We start from the raw sequence: 20,686 nt of genomic DNA on the forward strand, positions 1-20,686 counted from the left end.
ATCTGTAAAGTATGTAAAGAGTTTAATTCATCCAGTAAATCATGAGTTGGGAATACTGTACCCAGCTCCAGATCAGATATACTTTAGAGAAGCGTCAAGGCTTTAAAATCCTTCCACAAGCTAAACCAATCTCCAGAACCTTTGGAGATTCACCCTCATGCTCCATGCAAGAAAACATCATGCCAATATGTTTCCCATTTCCTGGGGATTAAACTGCTGTGTTTGATGACTCAGGACTTCCCGAGAAAGCAACTCAGTCACTGCCTCTGTCTGGAGCAGCCTCTGGTGTCTCAGGGGACGTGTCTTCTCTTGTGCGTGATTCATGGTTTCAGAGCGGAGGATCGGCTCTCTCTTTTTTTCCCTTCTTTCTTTTCCTTCCCACAAAGTTAATTAATAAAACAAATTTCTATTAGTGGGTGTTGAAAGACTTTGGCTTTCCACCTACACTCCCAAATGCTCCGCGTTCCAGGGAAAATGAAAAATGGACCTGTGAATAGAAAACAGGAGGGAGGAAAAATGGATTAGATGTTGTATATGGATCTAGATGCAGTGGCTGTCAATTGATGCAATGGAAGAAAGTCCTGATTGAAGACAATTTCCTGCAGTCGTGATTGCTAAAACTACACTACTACAGTAATCTAATTTCAGAATTAATACATGCAAATTTAGAGAGAAAAATGGGGGCACAGGGAATGTGTGACAGAAACTGAATCATCTGTTTGAGCCTCCACCTTGACCTCTTGTTCAGCCAGGTGGCCACATGGACGACACTTGTTCTGCCTTTGTAAGGGCAGAATGACTTTACCAGTGGATTCTTTAACACTGTCACAGATTTCTGACTTTCCGGCTGGTCAGGAGAAGCACCAATAATTAGCGTAATACACCCAGCATGGTGATAACTGCTGTTGACTTCAGCAAGAAAGCAGGTGGTCCCACAGGGAGCAAAAGGTGACAGAAGGATAGATTTAGGGTCCTTTCTACTGCTGTATGGGAAGCCAGACTAGCTCACAGCTCTGCAGTGCCACTCTCTGCTAGTGGCAGCTTGCACACAAAGAGATACCTGATTTTATGCTCTCATTTGAGGGTAAGAGCATTCTGAAGCCTGCCTGCACTGACTTCCAAGACACGTGTTAAAGCAGGGATACTAAGATTTTCATGCTAACCTGCAGCAACTAAGCAGTAAAGTCATAGACAGGCTCTGAGTGCTTTAATATCTGGTGCCCTATCTGGCTACTAGATTTGAATCTCCTGTTGTCTGACCCCAGCTTCACATTTCCAACCCCAGCTTCACATTTCCAAATGACTCTTGCAAAAACAAAGGCAGTCACAAAAATACCTCTGTCGAGACAGCACATCCCTGTTTATGTTTGAACGGCCGATATGAATCTGGAGTCCCCAGCATTCAACGTGCATATTCAGAAAGATGAGCCCCATGTTGTGTTTGAAGGGAAGGCAGCACTTTGAAACAAGGATGAAGCAGGAATAAATCAGGATGAAGGATATGGAGCATTAACATTACTTTACATGAAATCCCTGCTGGAAAGATGTGGCCAGTGTTCCAAAGTTTTCCTTGGAGAGTGCTCGGAAGTTGCATACCAGCCTATTTGCGGAAAGCTTAACAGTTCCCTGTTGTCCTTGATGTGAAATGCATCCCAGATAAACACTTTCCCCCTCCATTGAAGAAAAACTATACAGCCTGTCCAGAGCTCTAACACAGGGGACTACACTGGGCTGCTGCTCAGCCTCTGCAAAGTTGTTGGATTCTCTTGGCATTGAGCTTTGCAAAAGGCTAGAGTTCATGTACATGCCAGCATCGTTAAGAAAAGGCTAAGTTATTGAGTGAGACTGGGATAATCTGCAAGGGTTTAATAACATGGTGTGCCCACATCTTTGCGTCTCTTGGGTTCATTATACCCCTGGAATGTAAATCCCAATCCACGATGGCTAAACAAGGTTCACATGGATCTCAAATACTTTTGTGGTATTGTCTACTTCTGGTTTCGGAAGGGGAAAGAAAACATTGCTAGCTGAAACAAACTTACGTGGCTGCTCATGGCTTGGACGGGTGTACTCTTTGCTGGGTAAAAAACCGCCTGGATGGCTGAGCCCAAAGAGTGGTGGTGAATGGAGTTAAATCCAATTGGCAGCTGGTCACAAGGGGTGTTCTCCAAGGCTCGGGATTGGGGCCAGCTCTTTTTAATGTCTTTATGTGTTTAATGATCTGTACAAGGGGATCTAGTGCACCCTCAGTAAGTTTCCAGATGACACTAAGCTGGGTGGGAGCATTGGATCTGCTGAAGGGTAGGAAGGCTCTGCAGAGGGATCTGGACAGGCAATGGGCTGTGGCCAGTGGTATGAGGTTCTGAACAGCTGAGTGCCAGCTACTGCAGTTGGGCCACAAAAACCCCACACGATGCTGCAGACTTCAGGAAGAGTGTCTGGAAAGCTGCCTGATTGGAAAGGACCTGGGGATGCTGACTGATGGAGCTGAACATGAGCAGCTTGTGCCCAGGCAACCAAGAAAGCCAGCGGCATCCTGGCCTGTATCACAAATAGTGTGGCAGCAGGGCCAGGGCAGTGCTCATGCCCCTGTACCGGGCACTGGTGAGGCTGCACCTCAAATCCTGTGTTCAGTCCTGGGCCTCTCACTACAAGAAAGACATTGAGGTGCTGGAATGGGTCCAGAAGAGGACAGCAAAGCTGGTGAAGGGCCTGGAGAACAAGTGTGATGAGGAGCAGCTGAGAGACCTGAGGGTCTGGAGAAAAGGAGACTCAGGGGAGACCTCGTTGCTGTATACCACTACCTGAAAGGAAGATGGAGTGAGTTGGTCTTATCTCCCAAGTAACAAGGGATAGGATGAGAGGAAACAGCCTCAAGTTGCTCCAGGGGAGGTCTAGATTGGATATGAGGAAAAATTCCTTCACCAAAAGGTTGTCAAGCATTGGAACAGGCTGCCCAGGGAGGTGGTTGAGTTGTCATCCATGGATGTATTTAGAATACATGTGGCGCTTGCGGACATGATTTAGCAGTAGACTTGTCAGTGCCAGGTTAACAGTTGGACTTGATGGTCTTAAAGGTCTTTTCCAACCTAAGCAACTCTATGATTCTACAAGGAGAGCAGTAAACCTCTGCTGCTGTAGTGGGTTTAGGTTGTAACATTGCTGGTGTTTTGTGGCATTTTACATCATTTTAAGCCATTTTAAGGAATTATTCCTAAAACCCACAGAGAAAAGGCATCACATTCCAGCACAAGGAAGATCCAGAAGTCCCTGCATGAACTCTGGAGAGAAAAAGCTGTTTTCTGGAATAAGCAGTGCTAAGAATCAAAGCTCTCTAAAACCGGGGTAATACTGGTGATGGTTTGGTCCAGGTCAGTGGGTGTCTCTTCCTCTGCTTCTCCCATCCTAGCAGATGCAGATTTGAAGGGCCTTGTTGTGTAGTCACTTCTGATTCCCATTTAGGTGCACACATGGTTTTGTTGAGTGGCTCTTTTTTCCCTCCATAATGCTACCTAGGCTGAAGACCTCTTCCCAGGAGCAGCAGGTCATTCCATTCATTGACATGCAGTCAATACATGCACATACTGGCTTTTTGCTACCATTTTGTCAAAGCAAACCTTGCTTTGTGTTTGTGACATCTTTCTTCCCTAGAGGCATGTGGTTTCTTGCTAATGTTAAATGAGAATTTTGCACGTGTATCAAACTTATATGTAGATGAGGTTTTACATTGCAAATGAAACTGGGAAGCACAACTTCCACTGACATTTAGCAGGCACTGAGGTTTTAAATCCTGGAGGCAATTTTAGAAACATCCCCCTCAAGGAGAAACGACGTAGACTTGAAAGAAAGCAGAATTAACAGGGGGTTTGTTTGCTTGTTTATTTTACAAATGCAGCCATGAATTTAGGGCAGTTTCTATGTATTCAAGCATTCATACAGATAGCAACCATAGCTGAATGGTCAGCAATTCCCACTCAAGTCAGCGAAAGGCAGCAAATGAAATGCACAGGCAACCAGAAGTGTTTGAAATGAGATGATAGACCTGGGAACTTTATTTTCTTCTTTTTTCTCTGTTGGAGTGCACTGTCCCACTTCTCTCCCTACCTCCCCTGCCTTTCCAAGAAACCCCTGGTCAGTCTGTGAGCGGCAGACCTGATGAGGTCTGGGGATCCTATGGGCGTTCTGTTTGTTGCAGTGGTATCTAGGAACAGGCTGAGCTCATACATGAGCATTTCCTCATAAAGTCTGACTCCTTCCTGCTTGCTTTCATATAAATAAGGACTTGCACTCTTTTTTGAGCTCTGTGTTGCTTAGGATAACTCAGTTACAACAGGCTGTCAGATTGAGTCTTACTAGAGAAGGGAGAAGAGCGAGAGACAGACAGGCATGCGTGCAGGATGTCATCATTTGCTAAGGAAAAGAGCATTGCTTCAGTATCTTGTGCCTCTGATCAGAATTAACATCTCAGTCTCAGTGGGCCTAGTGGGGCAGCCCCAAGTGCTCATTCTCATTGCAGAGAGATGAGTCAGATGAATCATTCTGCAGTTTTAATTAAAACATCTTACATGGGCAGCATTTCAACAGCACAAGGTGGCAGTTCTGCGCTCCGGACCACACTTATCTGTCCACAGTGCTTATATGGCCCTACCCTAGCACAGCATCTCTGAGTCTTTGCTGTATTTCTTCTCACTGTCTTCATGTGAGGAGGGGAGTTATCTCTGTGGGTAGATGGAAAGCTATGGCATAAAGAGCTTTTAACTCCCTGAGGGAAACTATGACAGCACAGCTACTTTAGTGTTACTTAAATTACTAACCCCTAAACCACCGCTTGATCCCTTCCCTGTTGGGATTTGATGGGTAGAGTTTGGGCCTGGAGAGCTGTGAAAGCGCTGGCAATGCTCTGCTCTCAATAAACACAAGACACATCTCAGCCACCGCAGAGCATGACGCAGAGGTCATCTGAGTCTCCTTTGCAGTGCCTGAGGCTCACCCACTCCTTTCAGCGCTTTCTTGTACAGATGTTTCCTGTGTGGAACTGCTTCCAGTGAAAGCCCAGATTTGTATCGGCTTTCTGTTTCTGAGCTTGGTGTCTCCTGGTGCATGCCTGTCAATCTCATGCTTGCGGTATGGAGATATCACCTATCCAGGCTTGATCTTAGCTGCCAGGGTAGACCACAGCAGCAGAAATGACAGTCAAGAGCTTTCTGTGTCTTGACCCCAACATAAATTCAGCTCTACTGTGCAGACATCATAGCAGAAAATGGGGTTCTAGAGGCCCTTTTGGCTATGGCAGCACCCCTGACCTGTGCTGTGAACCCATCCCTTACAGTGGAAGGTGGACTGAAACAGAGAGGAATCCCCACTTACTGAAAGATGGAGTCTCTTCTAGAGAACCAGCAAGGAATGATACTCAATGTGGATTAAGAAGCAGTGCCAAAAGCTGACTGAAGGTTGCAAGCATAGATGTTGAGCCCTTGCTCTTGCAGACCCTTTGAAAATGAAGTGTGTATTCCAGTGCAGGGCCGTGTTGGAGAGACAGTCTTGTCCCATGAGATTGGTAGAAGGGCACACTCTCAGTGAACAGAGAAGATGCTTGACTTTAATAACGTATGCTAAAAAAACCCAACTTTAAATTACCCAGTTATGCTGAGAATTGGATGATTTTGAGATCCAGAGCCCTCTGCTAACAGAGAAATACTGGCTTTTCTGTAGTTTGAGCTGCATTACAGCACTGCCTCAGCAGAAGTCCTAGTTTGGTGACTCAAGGTGTTTCCATCTTTGTGCAGTGATAAGAAGCTAATGTGACTGCTAGAACCCGTGCCAGATGCCAGGCATAGTTTTGATGAGTCTCTGACATCTGTTAGACTTGTGATATTACATGCTTCTCAGTGCCTAGGCAGTGCTACAAGTACTAGGCTGTGATACCCTCTCAACCAACCAGGCAAACAACAAACAAATAAACACAGACTAAGAAAACACATATGCACATACAGTGGAGGGAAAGGAGGCTTCCTAAGTGACTTACTGTGCTCTGGGGAGCAGCAGAACAAGTGGTTTTCATTTTCCTGGTGTTCCACTCACTGCCATGTGGGGTTCTCTTCATGGGGGGAGAGCTGTGGGCTTAATCACTGGGTTTGTGTACATGTGTGTGCGTCTGTATAAACAGTTTATGTAGAAGTTGGCTCTGCTCAAGCTTGTGACAAGAGACATTTGTTGTTCATGTTAACGAAGCACCCCCAGTGAAGGCTTCAACCACTGCCAGTCCCCAGTCTGGTTTATTATTTTCCCTTGACAAGTTAAATCTGCAGAAATTACACAAAGGGCACCTGAGGGTCTTGATATCTCTCTGATCAAGGAAGGCAGTTGGCCTAATTCTTGTGCTGGGCTGGCAGAAAGCCCTTGGTAGCCATGCGCAGACATGCCCTCCCTTTCTTCCATTGGGATATGACTGGTACCAGAATTGTTCCAAAGACCCATCATTCTCCTCCCCCTTTTCTCAGCAGAGACTGTTGGTAGGGGACTTAAGGAGACCTCCATGACTCCTCTTGGCCAGTGCTAACCAGTTAGATGCAGGAGGAAGGAAGCACTGCCTTTATGCAGACCCTCCTCCTCCAGTGTTTTTAGCTGTGTTGGTAACTCCTTGGAGCAGGTGAACCCCCAAAGCTCCTTTGCGATGATGTCTAAAGCAGACTTCAGGGAGGGAGGCTGCAAAGGCTCTCACTTTTGTACAGTTGAGTGCTGTGTCCTCATGTCCTTGTGATGCTCTGGCTGTATCTGTCTGTCATCGGCTCATACCCTTCACTTATCAGGCAGCTGAGATGGAGCTGTGTATAGTTTATTTCTGGGATTCTTAAATGCACCAATAACAATAATAGACATTGCAATGAAGGAGAAATATTTCCTGTGGAGCAGACCTTGGCCTTGTTGTTTGTAACTAGTCAGTGAGATTTGCCTGAGTTCATTAAAAATCAATCTTCCTTGTGGCCTCAGATGCCTCCTAGGTATTCAAGCTGTAGTTCAAGGTCTAATCTCAAAGGGTTCAATTAACAACCAAAAAAGAGAATATAAAACCTGTCTTTTCTTACTGAAGATTTCAGCAGCAATGTGCATGTTTCACTAGTGAAGAATTTTAATGAAGGATGGATTTGTCAGACAGAAATAAGTATTTGATACAAACAGTTTCATCAGTATGAGTTAATACAGAGAGGGAACTGAGGTGAAACCAGGCTAATATGTAGAGACATTATGTGAAGTCCATTAACATTAGAGTTGATAGAACAGCATTACCTATTAAAGCAAGTGGAGTCTGGAGGAAGAACTCTTCTGCCGTCATCATGTTTTAAGGGCCTTTTCCACTACCACGCAGTAAAAATGCCCACAGGCAGGCTGAAGTGCTGCCTGAATAGGGTTTCTGACAACTGTTTTGTTCTTTACTTGGAAACACTCATACACATGTGATAAAAACAATGCCAATGGGCTATAACAGTATTTTGGAGAAAGGCAGGCAGGCTTTGTGTTCCTTATTTTAGCTCAGCAGCCATCAATAGCTAAGCAGATCAGATGTTTTACAGTGTCAGCTACACAGAGGAAAAGTGGATTCAGTGTAACAGAGATGTGGGATCTCTTGCAGGCATGGTCTTCTTACGGCTCTTTGGTTCCACACTTCTGCCTGCTGCTGAGTTTAAGTGGTCCATGTCTCTCTCCTTCTAGTGATAGCAGATACTTATGTGCCTACGTTATCTGTCATCTTGCAATTGTAAGAGCCTGGACTGAACAAGGTACTTAGGGAGGACAAGTTGCCATGCTTGTACAGATTTGTGATCCACCCAGTATCTCATCTCTGCCAGGACCTGGCTTCAAGAGCATCAGAAGGAAGCCCAGGAAACAGTGCCAGGCATCACTGAGTAAATCTGTCCTTAGCTTTAGTCTGTAAGTCAGTGAAAAGGTTTTAGTCCCTCAAGTTTGGCATTTGGTACCTTGCTCAGCTGATGTCTCTGTATAGAGTTTACTTTTAAGATGTGATGTAAAATATGGACTCTTCCGGTTGTTTCTCTCTCCAGAGGGTCCAGCAGAGAAACCAGTTCCAAAGGAGGCACAGTGGGAGCACAATTCAATTTGGATTGCAAACAAGTGAGATACAGACAACAGTTGTGTATTAGCTGTACTTCTACTGTGGAATCAAAATCGAGCAGCCAGGTTGGGCGATGGAAGGAGTTGTCAGTCAGCTTCTTAATCTTGAAACTTGTCTGGATGACAGCTATTACGATGGAACAAATGAATCCTCACTTTCTTTTCAGTGCTGATCAGGAATGGTTTGGGAAACCCGTGAGATAAGAATAGTTTTTCAGCTGAGTTAGCAGGCCTGCCTTTACACATGGCTGTGCAGCTCTGTGCAAAATCTGACAGTGCTTAGAGAGGAGCAGAGAGCCACAGATATCAGAAGCTTCATTGACTTAAAATGGAAGTAGGAGAGAAATGAGTCTTGATAATTATTTCTAGATTGATTGTAGCAGCTTGAGGCATAAGAAGGATTTGTTCCGCCCCACACATGCTTTCTGGTCACTGGAGTCTGAGCTCAAAACTGCTGAGATGGTAGCATTTGATCACCATTGTCCAGCTTCTCAGATACTGCCCAACTGCTGTTGAATCAGAAGTGGCCCAAAACCTTAAGGCCAGACCAAAACTTTGGAGATGTCACAGTTAGAATCATAGAATAGTTAGGGTTGGAAAGGACCTTAAGATCATCCAGTTCCAACCTCCCTGCCATGGGCAGGGACACCTCACACTAAACCATCCCACCCAAGGCTCTGTCCAACCTGGCCTTGAACACCGCCAGGGATGGAGCACTCACAACCTCCCTGGGCAACCCATTCCAGTGCCTCACCACCCTAACAGGAAAGAATTTCTTCCTTATATCCAATCTGAACTTCCCCTGTTTAAGTTTTAACCCGTTACCCCTTGTCCTGTCACTACAGTCCTTAATGAAGAGTCCCTCCCCAGCATCCAGTTAGACCTGAAACACTTGGTGTTGCAGATTGGGCCAAACTCGAGAAGAATTTTATGCTTCTCAGAACCTTGTGGATAATGGAAGTTGATTTTCAGCCCCTGAAAAATCTGCTGTGTATAATTAATATGACGTCACCTCGAAGAAACATAGGTCAGAGAGCTTATAAAGAGGAAAGAGATTACACTGCCCAGTAATAAGTCCACCAATGTTCTTTATTAAAGCAGTATATATGCATTTATTAAAAAGTTATTAAAAGGAAAGAGTAATATATTTACTCTGTTACTGATGCTTTTCAAGCAATAACAGAAAAAAATCTGTGGAATAAAGCTTGAAAATACTCCATTTCAATAAAAATGCAACCCTAAAATCTTCTTTTGTGGTGAAGTGCCATCACTTTGTATTCATCACAAAGCCTAAGTGTTCTAGTCACATTTGGACCGAAGTCAGGATTTCCAATCCAGAGGTAATGTTAATAGTCCACTATTTGTTTCTGTCCAAAATCAGGGAGGAAAAGCAGAAATATTACAAATTCATTGCAAAGTCAGCACTCAAACATTTATGAGAAGTGACTGAACCATTTCAGTTGGCATTGTGTGGGAGGTCTTTCAGTGGTACAGGGCTCAGGAGCTGTAATTTGAATGTGAAACCCTTTCCTCTGTGAGGTAGACTTGCAGAACAAAACCCATGCTGCATAGCTACATGCTCCCATGTTGAATCAGGAGACCTGAGCAGAAAAGAGCCCCTCTTGATTTATGCAGCAGGTACTCTGTCCAAGGAACTTTTAAGTACAACTTCCATACGACAGTGAGGTGCCAAAGGCAGCTGTATTATGAATATTCTGTTTAAATCAAGCTACCTAAGTGGAAATAGGTTATCACTTAATTGGTATGGTGATAGACAGAATAGAGTCTGAGGTGAGGCTTTGTGTGACACAAGCAGAGAAGGATCTTATTTGTTACTAAAATGGGAGATGGAAGCAAGACTTAGAGAGTTGACCCATCCTTCCTCTGTTGGCACAGCCCATCTTCTGAGGCTGGAGCGTGCAGCTTACACAGTTTACACTAAAGGTGCATGAACAATGGATTATTCAGATCAGGAATTGAACCAGAAAGTCGAGAAGGGGAAATAACTTCAGACCAATCTGAAGTGGAATGTTTTTAGGACATTTTTGAAGGCAGGGGATCAATTTTTAAACAAAAAAGGCCACTTTGTAGCATTTAAGTCTTTGAAAGCAGAACACTGAAAAAGAAATTGGAAGTTTTGCTCAGCAAATGCTGAAATGAAACATTTTGAGCTTTCTGACATCAAAGAACTCATTTGAAAATGTGGAAATGCCAAGTTATAAATGTTACTGCTGCCCTCTCTATTTTTTTTTCTTTTCACCAAATTCAACTGCTCCAGTTGCAGAAAGCTTTCATTTTTCTCCTTTGCCCTAGATCTGCTCCACTTTTACAGAACTGGAATAGACAACGAAAGTTTTACTTCTCTTACAGTTTCCCAAACTGGGAAGGAAAACATCGCCACCCACGGGAATATCTTGACTTCGCAAGCTTTTCACTTCATGCACAGAGTTGAGGGTTTGCATATGTATTTGTCTATACTGAGGACTGAATTGCAGTCCAAACTAACAACAGTGATTGTTAGTTTGTTCTTGAACAGTGATTCTTCCCAAATAAATAGTCTGACATGGATTCTGAGTCCAGCGACACCATCCAAGTTTGGTGGACTGTAATCTAATTTAATCACTTAACCTAATTTAAGTGCTCATGAGACGTAGTCGACTCTGGTGCAAAAATGCAAAAAACAACTTTGTTTCCAAATTCTGCTCAGACGTGGAAATGCTTTAACTTTAGTGCACAGGCTGAAGGCAACTGCATCCTAAATAAAATAACCTCATGGTAATTAAACCAATCAGGTGAGTGAATAATCAGGCATTTCACAGGTACTCTCTTGCTGCCTCTAGAGCCCAAATTCGTCCTCAGTAATTTACAGCAGTTACCTGAAGCAGCTCAGATAAGTTAGGTATGGGAAGAATATTTTTATATATAGATACGTTATAATCTTGAAGGAGATTAACTCCTTGGTGATATGTGCTTGTGTCATCTAGTTATGTGTGAGACCGTGGTCTAAATCCGAAAGGCCCTATAAGCTGTTCTGGGGTGAGTTAGGATTCCTGCCTGGATTTCTGTTCTCCCTTTGTTTGCTGCTCTCCCAAGAGCTTTGAAAATGTGAGTTTCATCCTGTCATAGAAGAGGAAAAACAAGTAAAACTTCATGTGGGACAGGACATTCTGGTGCCCGTCTTGTGGGTGTGCATGACTGCTCTCTCTGAGGGATGTGTAAGGAAAAAAAAGCAAGAAGCAGATGTCTCTGTGGCCTGTGGCAAGGCGAGCAAGGATGCGTGCAACGGCCTGACAAATTCCTGCCTTGACAAAGACTCCCAAACTGGAATTTATGGAAACCCGTTTATAATAAGATGCTCCTAACTTAGTGTCTGGCTGTCATCCGGGTGCATCCCAAGAACAGTGGCATAAGGATAAAGCTGCCACATCACACATTCCTCACTATCACCACAGCTTCTCTCTTGATGAAACAAAATCTTTCCTTGTCTGACAGCTCTGAAAACTGAAGCGAGAAAAACCTCAGTGCTGTTGCTGTACTTGGAAGCACGTTCAAAACATGGCAGTCTTCTGAGCTAAACTTTTCCATTGCTCACGCTACAAAGGCAAGATGCAAATAACAAACTGGCAAAGTTGCATTTTAGATTCTGCACATATCTGAGGGAACAGGAACGTTACCGCAAGAGTGCTAAAAAAAAGGATTAAATTGATGATTTAGCTGTGTGGAAGATGTGTATGGTCAGCAAAGGCACGTCCTGTCTTATTAGCTAACGCAAGGGCAAATTCCTGGCCCTCCTGAAGCCCATTTGGCTTTCACCTCAAATGTTACTAGCATTACTCTGGTAGGGCCAGTGAGCAGAGGTGTTAGTGTGGTCTGCCCTGCCTGATGCTCACCTCAGATAATGGTCAATGAACTATTTTCCCTACGTTTGGGAAAATCCCTGTTGGTGGGGACAAGGTGTGGTGCAAGGTATAGTGTTAACACCATATTAGCCTCTGTTGGTGGGGAAAGATAGGCTATTTGCAAGGGCTGTTCAGAGCAGGAATGAAATGTGGATGCTCTGATTCATCCTACAGAGGAAGTTATCAAGCCCAGAGATGGTCACAGCCCTCCAAGCTGCAGAAATTGGGTACCTGATGAGAGGGGTAGGGAGATGTTTGCCTGAGCATGGGCAAAAGGCATGGCCAGATCGCTGCGTGGCTTGGGGTTGAATGAAAGTGGGACCTGTACAATTTTAAGCATGAGAATTATGAAAAGAAGCTATTACAGGTCTTCATGATGTTAATGTCTTTTTTCCTGACCAGATCCACTCAATAACCCTAGCAAATCCTGATGATGAATCAATTTTCTATTGTCAGTGTCAGCACAGAGCAACACTAGAGACCACAAAGCAAAGAGAGAAATGCGGAGACAGCCTAATGGAGCATAGAGCTCAGCCTCAGCTTCTTGCCTCTTTTGTTTTGTTTTGTTCTTTTAATTCTTGAAAAGATTTAGTAAAGGATGGCAGATTTCACCAGAAGTGAAACAAAACCACATGCGTCTTTGTCTGTGGATTAAGTGTTTTCAGGAACTAGCAAGAATAAATGTTTTCCTGTTTTCACTGTTTTCTGTACCTTAGGACCAAGCCACATAGGATATTTGCTAAGACTCCCAAGTTTTCTCATGTGGACTCTGTTATTGTAGAGAACTTGTTTTGCAGAACTCTGCATCCCAGGGAAGGAAATAAAGGTCAGAAGTGAGAAAAGCCTACCTAAGGGCCTGAAATACTCTTAGTTTCTCAAAGACCACCCTGTGTGAGAATGACAGATTTCAAGATGGGTGGAACCTCTAAGCCTGGAGTTGTATCGAGTTATTCATGAAAAATCTCCAGCATCTTTGCGTGGACCGAGATATCTGGGTGGTACGTTCTCACTCTTTCTTCAGCACTGTGGCCTCACAAACTGAAAACTAGCCCTGCTTTTTCTCTGGCATTCAAAATAACTACGTATCTTGAAAAGCTGTCTCAGCAATATTGAAGGAGTGGAAAAAAAAGTGTATTATATCCCCATGGTTTCGTACAGTGCAGCTGTGCTAATAACAGAGTGCATTGAGACTGAGTCTGAAGGAAAGGCACAAAATAGTCCATGAAATGATCGATTGAATCTCACAGTAAAACTTAACACAAAGGGAGATCTTTTGTCCAGGTATTCTATTGTAGATGGGAGGTTTTTGTCTTTTTCTTTAGGGGGAAGAAATCTAGGATATTAATAAATTCACGCCCTTTACAGTAATAAGATTTTTATTGAAATCAATGGGAAAGTTGTCTTCTGGTAGAAACTTTGAGTTACTTTACTTACTTTACTTTGAGTTAAAATCTTTAAGTGTTCTTAGAATATTTTTTGATTAAATACCAATATTCTGTGAGATTAAGAGTTTTGAGTTTACCTGTGGTTGAATGTCTGCAGGATGGTGATCAGATTCGAAAACAACCAGGTCCACAGAGATATTAAATCAGTTTTCATTAAATTTGCTTTTCTTTTCGTTGAAAGAGGTAAGCACACATCAACATACAGCCTTCAACAGTCCCTCCTAGGTCTTGGGGTAATTACTAGTAGTACAGGAATAATGGAACAAGTATCAACTAAATGTAATATGCAGTTGCCACAGTGGAGCTATTCCCTCTGCATCGATTCTAAAGTACAAGTGGTTAGTTTATAACCCTCTTTAGGTTACAACATTTTAATGTTTCTGCAGTGTTTATTTATTCTCTTCCCAAAGAATGTTCTGAAATATCGAGTTTACAACCTGTAGCTCATGTGATGGTAGTGGAAACAATTAAGCTAGAAGCTTTCAAAGCCACCACTGGGATTTCGATGCCCAAACTCATTAATTTTAATAAGAAGTGAGCTGCCAGTCGTCTTAAGTGGTTTCTAAAATCTCAACCCATAAAAACACCTTTCTACTGGTTCCAGTTTACTGGGAGCTGAGAGCAAGGTAAACACATGTAACAAAATAGTAGGTGTTAAAAGGGGAAAGTATGTGTTCAGATGTCTCTAAGACTATTCAACCAAATGGTGGCCCCAGTGTTGAGCTGGCAGATGTGGACTGACCTAGAGGCTGCTCCTGCCTTCGGTGTCTCAGGGAGTTACTGACTGCTCAGAACACGAGGCATACTTTCGGTGACAAGAGAAGAAAGTCACTAGAAACAGAAATCTTCGTAACAGCACAGTTTTATCTGTGTTGATCACATTGTTTGTCTACTTTGAGCTCTCATGTCTGCTTCATTCTCTTGCTTTCTTAACATGTTTCTGCCCACCACAGCCTTGTGGCTAGGATAGTGCTCTTCTCCTCAGCATGCAGATGGATGCTGGGTTTCAGGAGGGTACCAGAACGAGCTGCCTTTGGGCAGTGTCAACCAGCTTGTATTCTCTTTGCTTTGGCATAAGTGCACCAGGTGATTAGGCTGGCACATCCTTGCCACCTGTCACTGCCTGCTGCCATTGCAGTTACCCACATGGAGTTTGTAGATGTTTGTTCAGGTCCTTCCTACCTGCCTAACCTGTCCTATCCAAGATCACACTGCGTTACCTTCAAAGCTGCTAAACGGCAGCATATGCATGTTGGTACTTCACTGACCCACCATCATGGAACCATAGAATCAATGGGGTTGTAAAAGAGCTTCAAGATTATCAAGTCCAACTGTTACCCCAGGACTGCCAAGTCCAGCACTAAACTGGGCGGTGTTCAAGGCCAGGTTGGATGAAGCCTTGTGTGGAATGGTTTAGTGCAAGGTGTCCCTGCCCATGGCAGGGGGGTTGGAACTAGATGATCTTGAGGTCCTTTCCAACCCTAACTATTCTATGATTCTGTGATTCTATGATTCCATGATTCTATGATAAAGATTAAGAATGGTCTGCTGTGGCCTGAGGAACCTACCCAATGCAAAGCTATGAGAATCTTTCCTTCTACATGAGTTTGGAATTGGCTTTGCTTCAGCCATGAGCCTGTGTCACACCCTAACTTGTCTTGAAGGCTTTGGAGAGCACCAAGATCTTTCAAGGTTGCTGCAGTGATGAAAACTCATATGACATCAATCATGGAAGAAAGTCTTAATGGATTAAGAAAACTAGAATCAGCAGATCTCTGTGGTGTAAAATAGAGCATGGAGTGAGTATGAAGGAATTTGAAAAGGACACACAGAGAGTCTGATGCTTGGAAAAAGAGGAAAAATATGGGCTTTTCTCGTGTCTTTTATTAACATAAGCAACCTTGGAGAATTTAGAATTACTTTGAACAGGCATCTTTCTTTTCTGTATCTGTCATACGATCTCTGAAGAATTTTGTTAATGTTGGCTACAAATAATGAAATTGCTGTATTTTTTGCCAGTAATTCTCATAGTAGCAGTGATTAATTATCAGTAGCTATTGGAAGGAGCTTTGGGTGAAACACGATGCAGTGGAACTAGAGATGACCATCTTAACTGCTATTGTAGTGGACTTCAGAAACAATGAAAAGGAAGAAAAGCTGCCATTAGTACTAGATGTGACTTTTTTGGAAGAGAACAAAATGTTCCATAAGTGAAACATGTGGTTTCACTTGTAGCACATTTTGTGCATTGTCACCAATGAAGTTTAGGATTTTTATTACTTTTTCATTAAAATGTCTTACTGGTTTCACTCAGGAGGCAAAACTTTTCACGTGGCTTTAATTGTTTCTGTCATAAAAGTCATAGCATCCATGTAATAGAAATAGCTCTGCAGACCACAGCTTCATTTTACCTATTAATTCTCTTATATTTTCTGTACCTACAACTCACTGTGCCATCCCAGGGACAGAAGAAGTTTCTCTCTTGGAATAAAGACCAAACAGGAATGTCTGTTGAAGTTTGGGGAGGAATCACTGTGTCAGTAGTGGTTTGATATAGTCTTGATTCAGATACCTTAGCTCACAAATGTAACATGTATCTCTGTATCTCTGTATATACTTATCTATGGTACATGTCACGTGCATCATGTGACCACATATCAAAGGAGAGTGTTTGTACTAGCTTTTTCTAAAACTGGTGAAACTCTAGAAGATTAAAACAATATAAAGGCCTTTTTCTGCATAGTCCCAGTCGGATGCAAGAGGAGGTATGGTAGTGTTTCAAACAGGAGTGAATAGCTCTGGCAGTATTGCTTCAAGGTGTCTGTGGACAAGTCATTGACCATCTTTTCTGCTTCATTTCTTTGTTGTACAAAATGTGCTAGAGTTCAGGTCTCCCATAACCTATCCCAGCAGCCTAGCCACTAGACCATACTTCTGTCATCAGTCTGAGCTTCCCTGTCACCACTCCTAATTCAGATGAACAAGCATAATTACTGCTGCAGTCAAAACAATTACTTGTTTTCCACAGATGATATCCAAAGTTGAAAAAGAAAAAGGAACTAGTATCTCATCAGTTTGAGATGTTCAGGGCTGGTTTGGACAGAGCCTTGGGTGACGTGTTTTAGTGTGAGGTGTCCCTGCCCATGGGGTTGGAACTGGATGATCTTAAGGTCTTTTCCAACCCTAACTGTTCTATGATTCTATAAGATCTGCTTCTGTTAAGGTACCTGTTTCCCTCAGAGTCACAGTTCTGCCATTTAACCTTCAGCCCAGTGGGGGAGGTAACACTGATGCCTAACACAAGCTCTCAAGCCTGTAAGAAGTAATTAAAATGCCAGAAAACAATAGCATATCAACTGCTTTTCCCCTCTTTTTTTTTTTCACTTTAGTGTTTATTTAAAAGCTTGCTAGGAAATGCCACTGTTGTCTTTAGTTGATGCCCAAAGGAAAAGCCTTTCTCCTTGTATACCTTCTTAGCACCCACCGAGGAGTGTAGTCCTCTGCTTTTCATTTTTCTTAGCATGATGCCTCACTCATCAAATGTTTAAATGTTGTGTTTTGCAGTTCCAGGATGACAAAGACAAGCCCAGCCTTGGAAGGGTCCTCAGCCACAGCCCTGCCTGCTGTCCAGCTATCTGAGCAGGTCCCACTGACATCTCCTGCTCTGAAGCCGCTGCAGATGGATGAGGAAGACAGCCTGTCTCCTCACCTCCTGTTGCCAGATAGCATCAGTCAGCTGGAAGAGTTTGGCAGACAGAAGAAATGGCACAAGAAGCAGCACAAACACCATCGCCAGAGGCAGTTCAATGACCTCTGGGTTCGGATAGAAGACAGGTGAGTCATAGCTTTTATGGACCCTGTCCTTTTCCTGCTGTCTCCTAACTGGTTGCTCTTTACAGATCCCAGCTCTTGGTGATTAGATCGTAAGGAGGATTAGCAAAAGGCTAAACAGGAAAGACAGGGAGTGAGGTGAGAGTTTTGGAGCCTAATGAAGAACTAGATAGAAGGCTGCTGGGCACATTTGGTCTAAAAGTAAAAGAAAAAAAAAGCTATTGCTTAGAATATTTAAAATATGCAGAAACAAAGATTTGTCAGAGTAAAAAATTGCAATGGAAAATATTCTGTGCTCGCCCTCTTTCTCACAGTAATTATTTTCCAATCTTTGCTGTCAGCTTTCAGCCCAAAGATTTGCCCATTTTCCAACCTGGGATTCTTTAACATTCTGTTGACATACCTGACTTTCAATATTAACTGTGATCTGGGGCTGAAATGTTTTAACATCTCAAACTGCATTGAAAACAGCAAACTGAGGCAAAAGTAAGTACTTCTCTCAGGCTTCTGTGTGAAGAGAATGGAGGTAGGCATGTTTCCATGGCCATTCCAATCTTGGTCCAAGGTTAAAAATTCCCATTCAGTGTTTGAATAAAAGCCTTCATGTTTGACCAGGGATTCTCAATGTGTGTTTTTAGGATTCCTGGGCAACTTATTGTCCCACCTCTAAAACTGGGGAAGCTCTTAGTGCCTTTATCCAGGCCAAGTCATGGGCAGATAAACAGCCTAACAGGTTAAAGGAATAAATAATCTATTGGGAACTGGATGCTCGCCTGTACATGTGATGATTGTCTTTGAGCATTACTGTTATTCCCGTTTTCATAGCACCTAAGTTCCTTGCTAGTGAAATGAAAGCGTATCTCAAAGGCGTCTCCCTTTGCTAAGGAAAAAAATCCACATTATTGTGTTTGGGGATTTTTTTTTTTTTTTTTTTTAATCATTCTTTTTAATGGAGAATTTGCCTCATGTGTTTTGAGAGTTTTTTTGTATTCTCAGAGTGAGTGAGGTAAGGGTTGTTGTTGAGGTGGTACATGTTAATCTTAACATAGTAAGGCAATTCCTGAGGTTAACGCCAGCCTTGGTAAGAAGGATTTGTGTGTTTTGTTCCCAAATTGTGTTCAGTGGTTGAATCCTCTCCACAGAGGATAAATTAATGAATTAATTTAGTTCAACATAGTTGATTGCCTTGAAGGACCTCTCTATCTTGCTTCTACCTGGGGGCTGCTAAGTCATGGTGTCCCATGATGTCCTAGCATTTCACATGGGTGTCTGGTCCAGCTCACCGTACATGTCATGCAAGTGTGATGCTTAAATAGATCTGGCGGAAGCCTGGCAGTTAGGGACAATCCTCTTGCACCCATCCTGTCCAGCAAGAGATGATATTAGATATTGCGCCTGATATAGCTGTTTAAATGTGCAGCTGGAGACTTAAAGCAGTGGTGCTTGTATAGCTTTGGTAGACTTGTATGCCTTATGCTGGTTTTAGTTCAGTAAGAAATGTCCCTAGGAAAAGTATTTGGAAGGGTAGTTCCCTAGTTAGAGTTAAATTATTTGCTGTGCTCCTGTGAGATTTCATCTGAATCAAACCTTTAATCCTTCTACTTCCATTTCACAAGGATGGAGACTGGGATAAGGAAACGTAAGTTTCCGCTCCCACCACGCGGGTGATGAACCAGACAGTGTGTGTCGCCTGCCTTGCTGAAAGATCCCAGGGAGATATTAGTGCAAGATCACAGGCCTAGAAATGAGGAAAGGCTGGAAGAAGGGAAGTCTGCCTTAGTGCTTTCAGATGGTTTTAGTGATTCTGCAGTTCTGGAGTAACTTCTGGTGTTTTCCTGGAAACAAAACAAAATAAAACAAAAAATACAAAGTGTTCAGCTAAATCAGACACTCACAACCAGCTCTGGTTTCCCCATAAATTGGATGGGGTCTCAACTTTCATAAACCAGCTGCTGCATATTGTGCTTTTGGCAGTTGGGTTTCATCAGCATTAATTGCAAGCTGGACCTTGCACAAGACAATAAGCAGTGAGTTCTCTCTAACTGGTTCCTTTCTGATTGGCAAGAAAAGAGCAGAAATGTGAGCCTGTCACCAGGCTTTGTAGCATGATCATTTTGGGGAAGAAGCAGCTAGGATGGCTAATAATACAGGCAGTGGAGTGATACCTGCGCATGTGAACGTCTGTTGTGTTGCCTCAACAATGCTCACCAGCACTCAACAGTGAGACTGTTGATGGGTAATTGGTGTACTAGAAGTTCACGCTGTAGCCTGTCCATAGATCCATTGTGCATTTGCGTATATTTTAATTGGGGTCTACCATGTGGTAGATGGACTGAAGTCTCTGCATATTACCTTGAGCTATGGTCCCATATTTTCAAATGGTTCTTCTTCCAGGTTGAGTTTCCTAAGCTCACCTGTTGTCACCTGAAACTTACTCACCTTTGAGACAAAAGGGAGAGATTTAGGTCATTGTATGGCTTTTGTGTGAAAGCTGCAGCTTAGTTTCTATGTGAGGTCTCCAGAATTCATCTGTTTGAACTGCCTTTCAATATGAAAAGTCAAAGAGAAATATACAGGTGGAGGACAAATCCAGGTGAATTTAAACCAGATTATTGATTCTTCTATGAACCTCATTGAACTGTGAAAGGACTGTGGTTCATACAGCTCTTTTCCAAAGCTTTATTGACCGTGGATTAGAGGACTTTATGAGCCATGAATTGCAGGGCTTTTATAGACTGTGCCTTTCTGGGCTATCTCATACACTTCCATGGAAATCCTGGGGTATTTTTTCAAGCTACCAACACAGAAACAAAGGAAATGAACACAGGAGAACAATCTTAAAGGAACATCAAAGGTCTGACTCCAACCTATAAAAGCCAGGAAATCCATAATTAATGGTTCCACTAAGACTTCAGCTCACAGAGTTGTTCGGGTCTGATCTGAGGTTATAGCTACAATCTGAAATGGCCTTGTGAAAAATGAGTCATCATTTAATGTCACACATCATTATTGGTATTTACTTTCAGCTATACCTTGGAGATTGTCCTTTCCTTTTTGTTCTGTCTTAACAGCTGAGGCATTTGAGTTGGCACCCCTGAGTGCATGGTGTTTAGATTTGTGTGTTGGAGGTTTAGGACTGCTGCGGAGGATGAGAAAGCTTCTGCTCTCTCTTCTCCCCGTCTTTGACAGAGCTACGATTTGCTGATCTCCTGGGTAATCGGCTACACTGAAGGCTATTAGAAAATAAAAAATGCTGATGAAATGTGTGGTTTCCTCTCCCTTCTGCCTCCTTCCCCCAAAATCTAAACAAAATGAACAAGTCCTGCCTGGCTGCAGTTTGTGTTTGAAACAGGTTTTCAAGAATCAGAATTAAACGAGAGA

At 43.0% G+C, this 20,686-nt stretch overlaps 1 protein-coding gene across 3 annotated transcripts in view; it reads left to right on the forward strand.

Moving 5' to 3' along the window:
- The window catches only part of TRABD2B (TraB domain containing 2B), a 293,609-nt gene that overhangs the window by 255,126 nt on the left and 17,797 nt on the right, over window positions 1–20,686 (forward strand). For 2 of the 3 annotated variants that reach the window (XM_065673393.1, XM_065673395.1), the window contains exon 6: window positions 17,039–17,308. In XM_065673393.1, the coding sequence (XP_065529465.1) occupies window positions 17,039–17,308 (270 nt within the window). Of the gene's footprint in view, window positions 1–10,500; window positions 10,606–17,038; window positions 17,309–20,686 lie in introns of those variants that run through there. The other variant, XM_065673396.1, reaches the window with a different exon arrangement.

The sequence above is a fragment of the Lathamus discolor genome, chromosome 3 (assembly GCF_037157495.1).
Source record: "Lathamus discolor isolate bLatDis1 chromosome 3, bLatDis1.hap1, whole genome shotgun sequence".
NCBI lineage: Eukaryota > Metazoa > Chordata > Aves > Psittaciformes > Psittacidae > Lathamus > Lathamus discolor.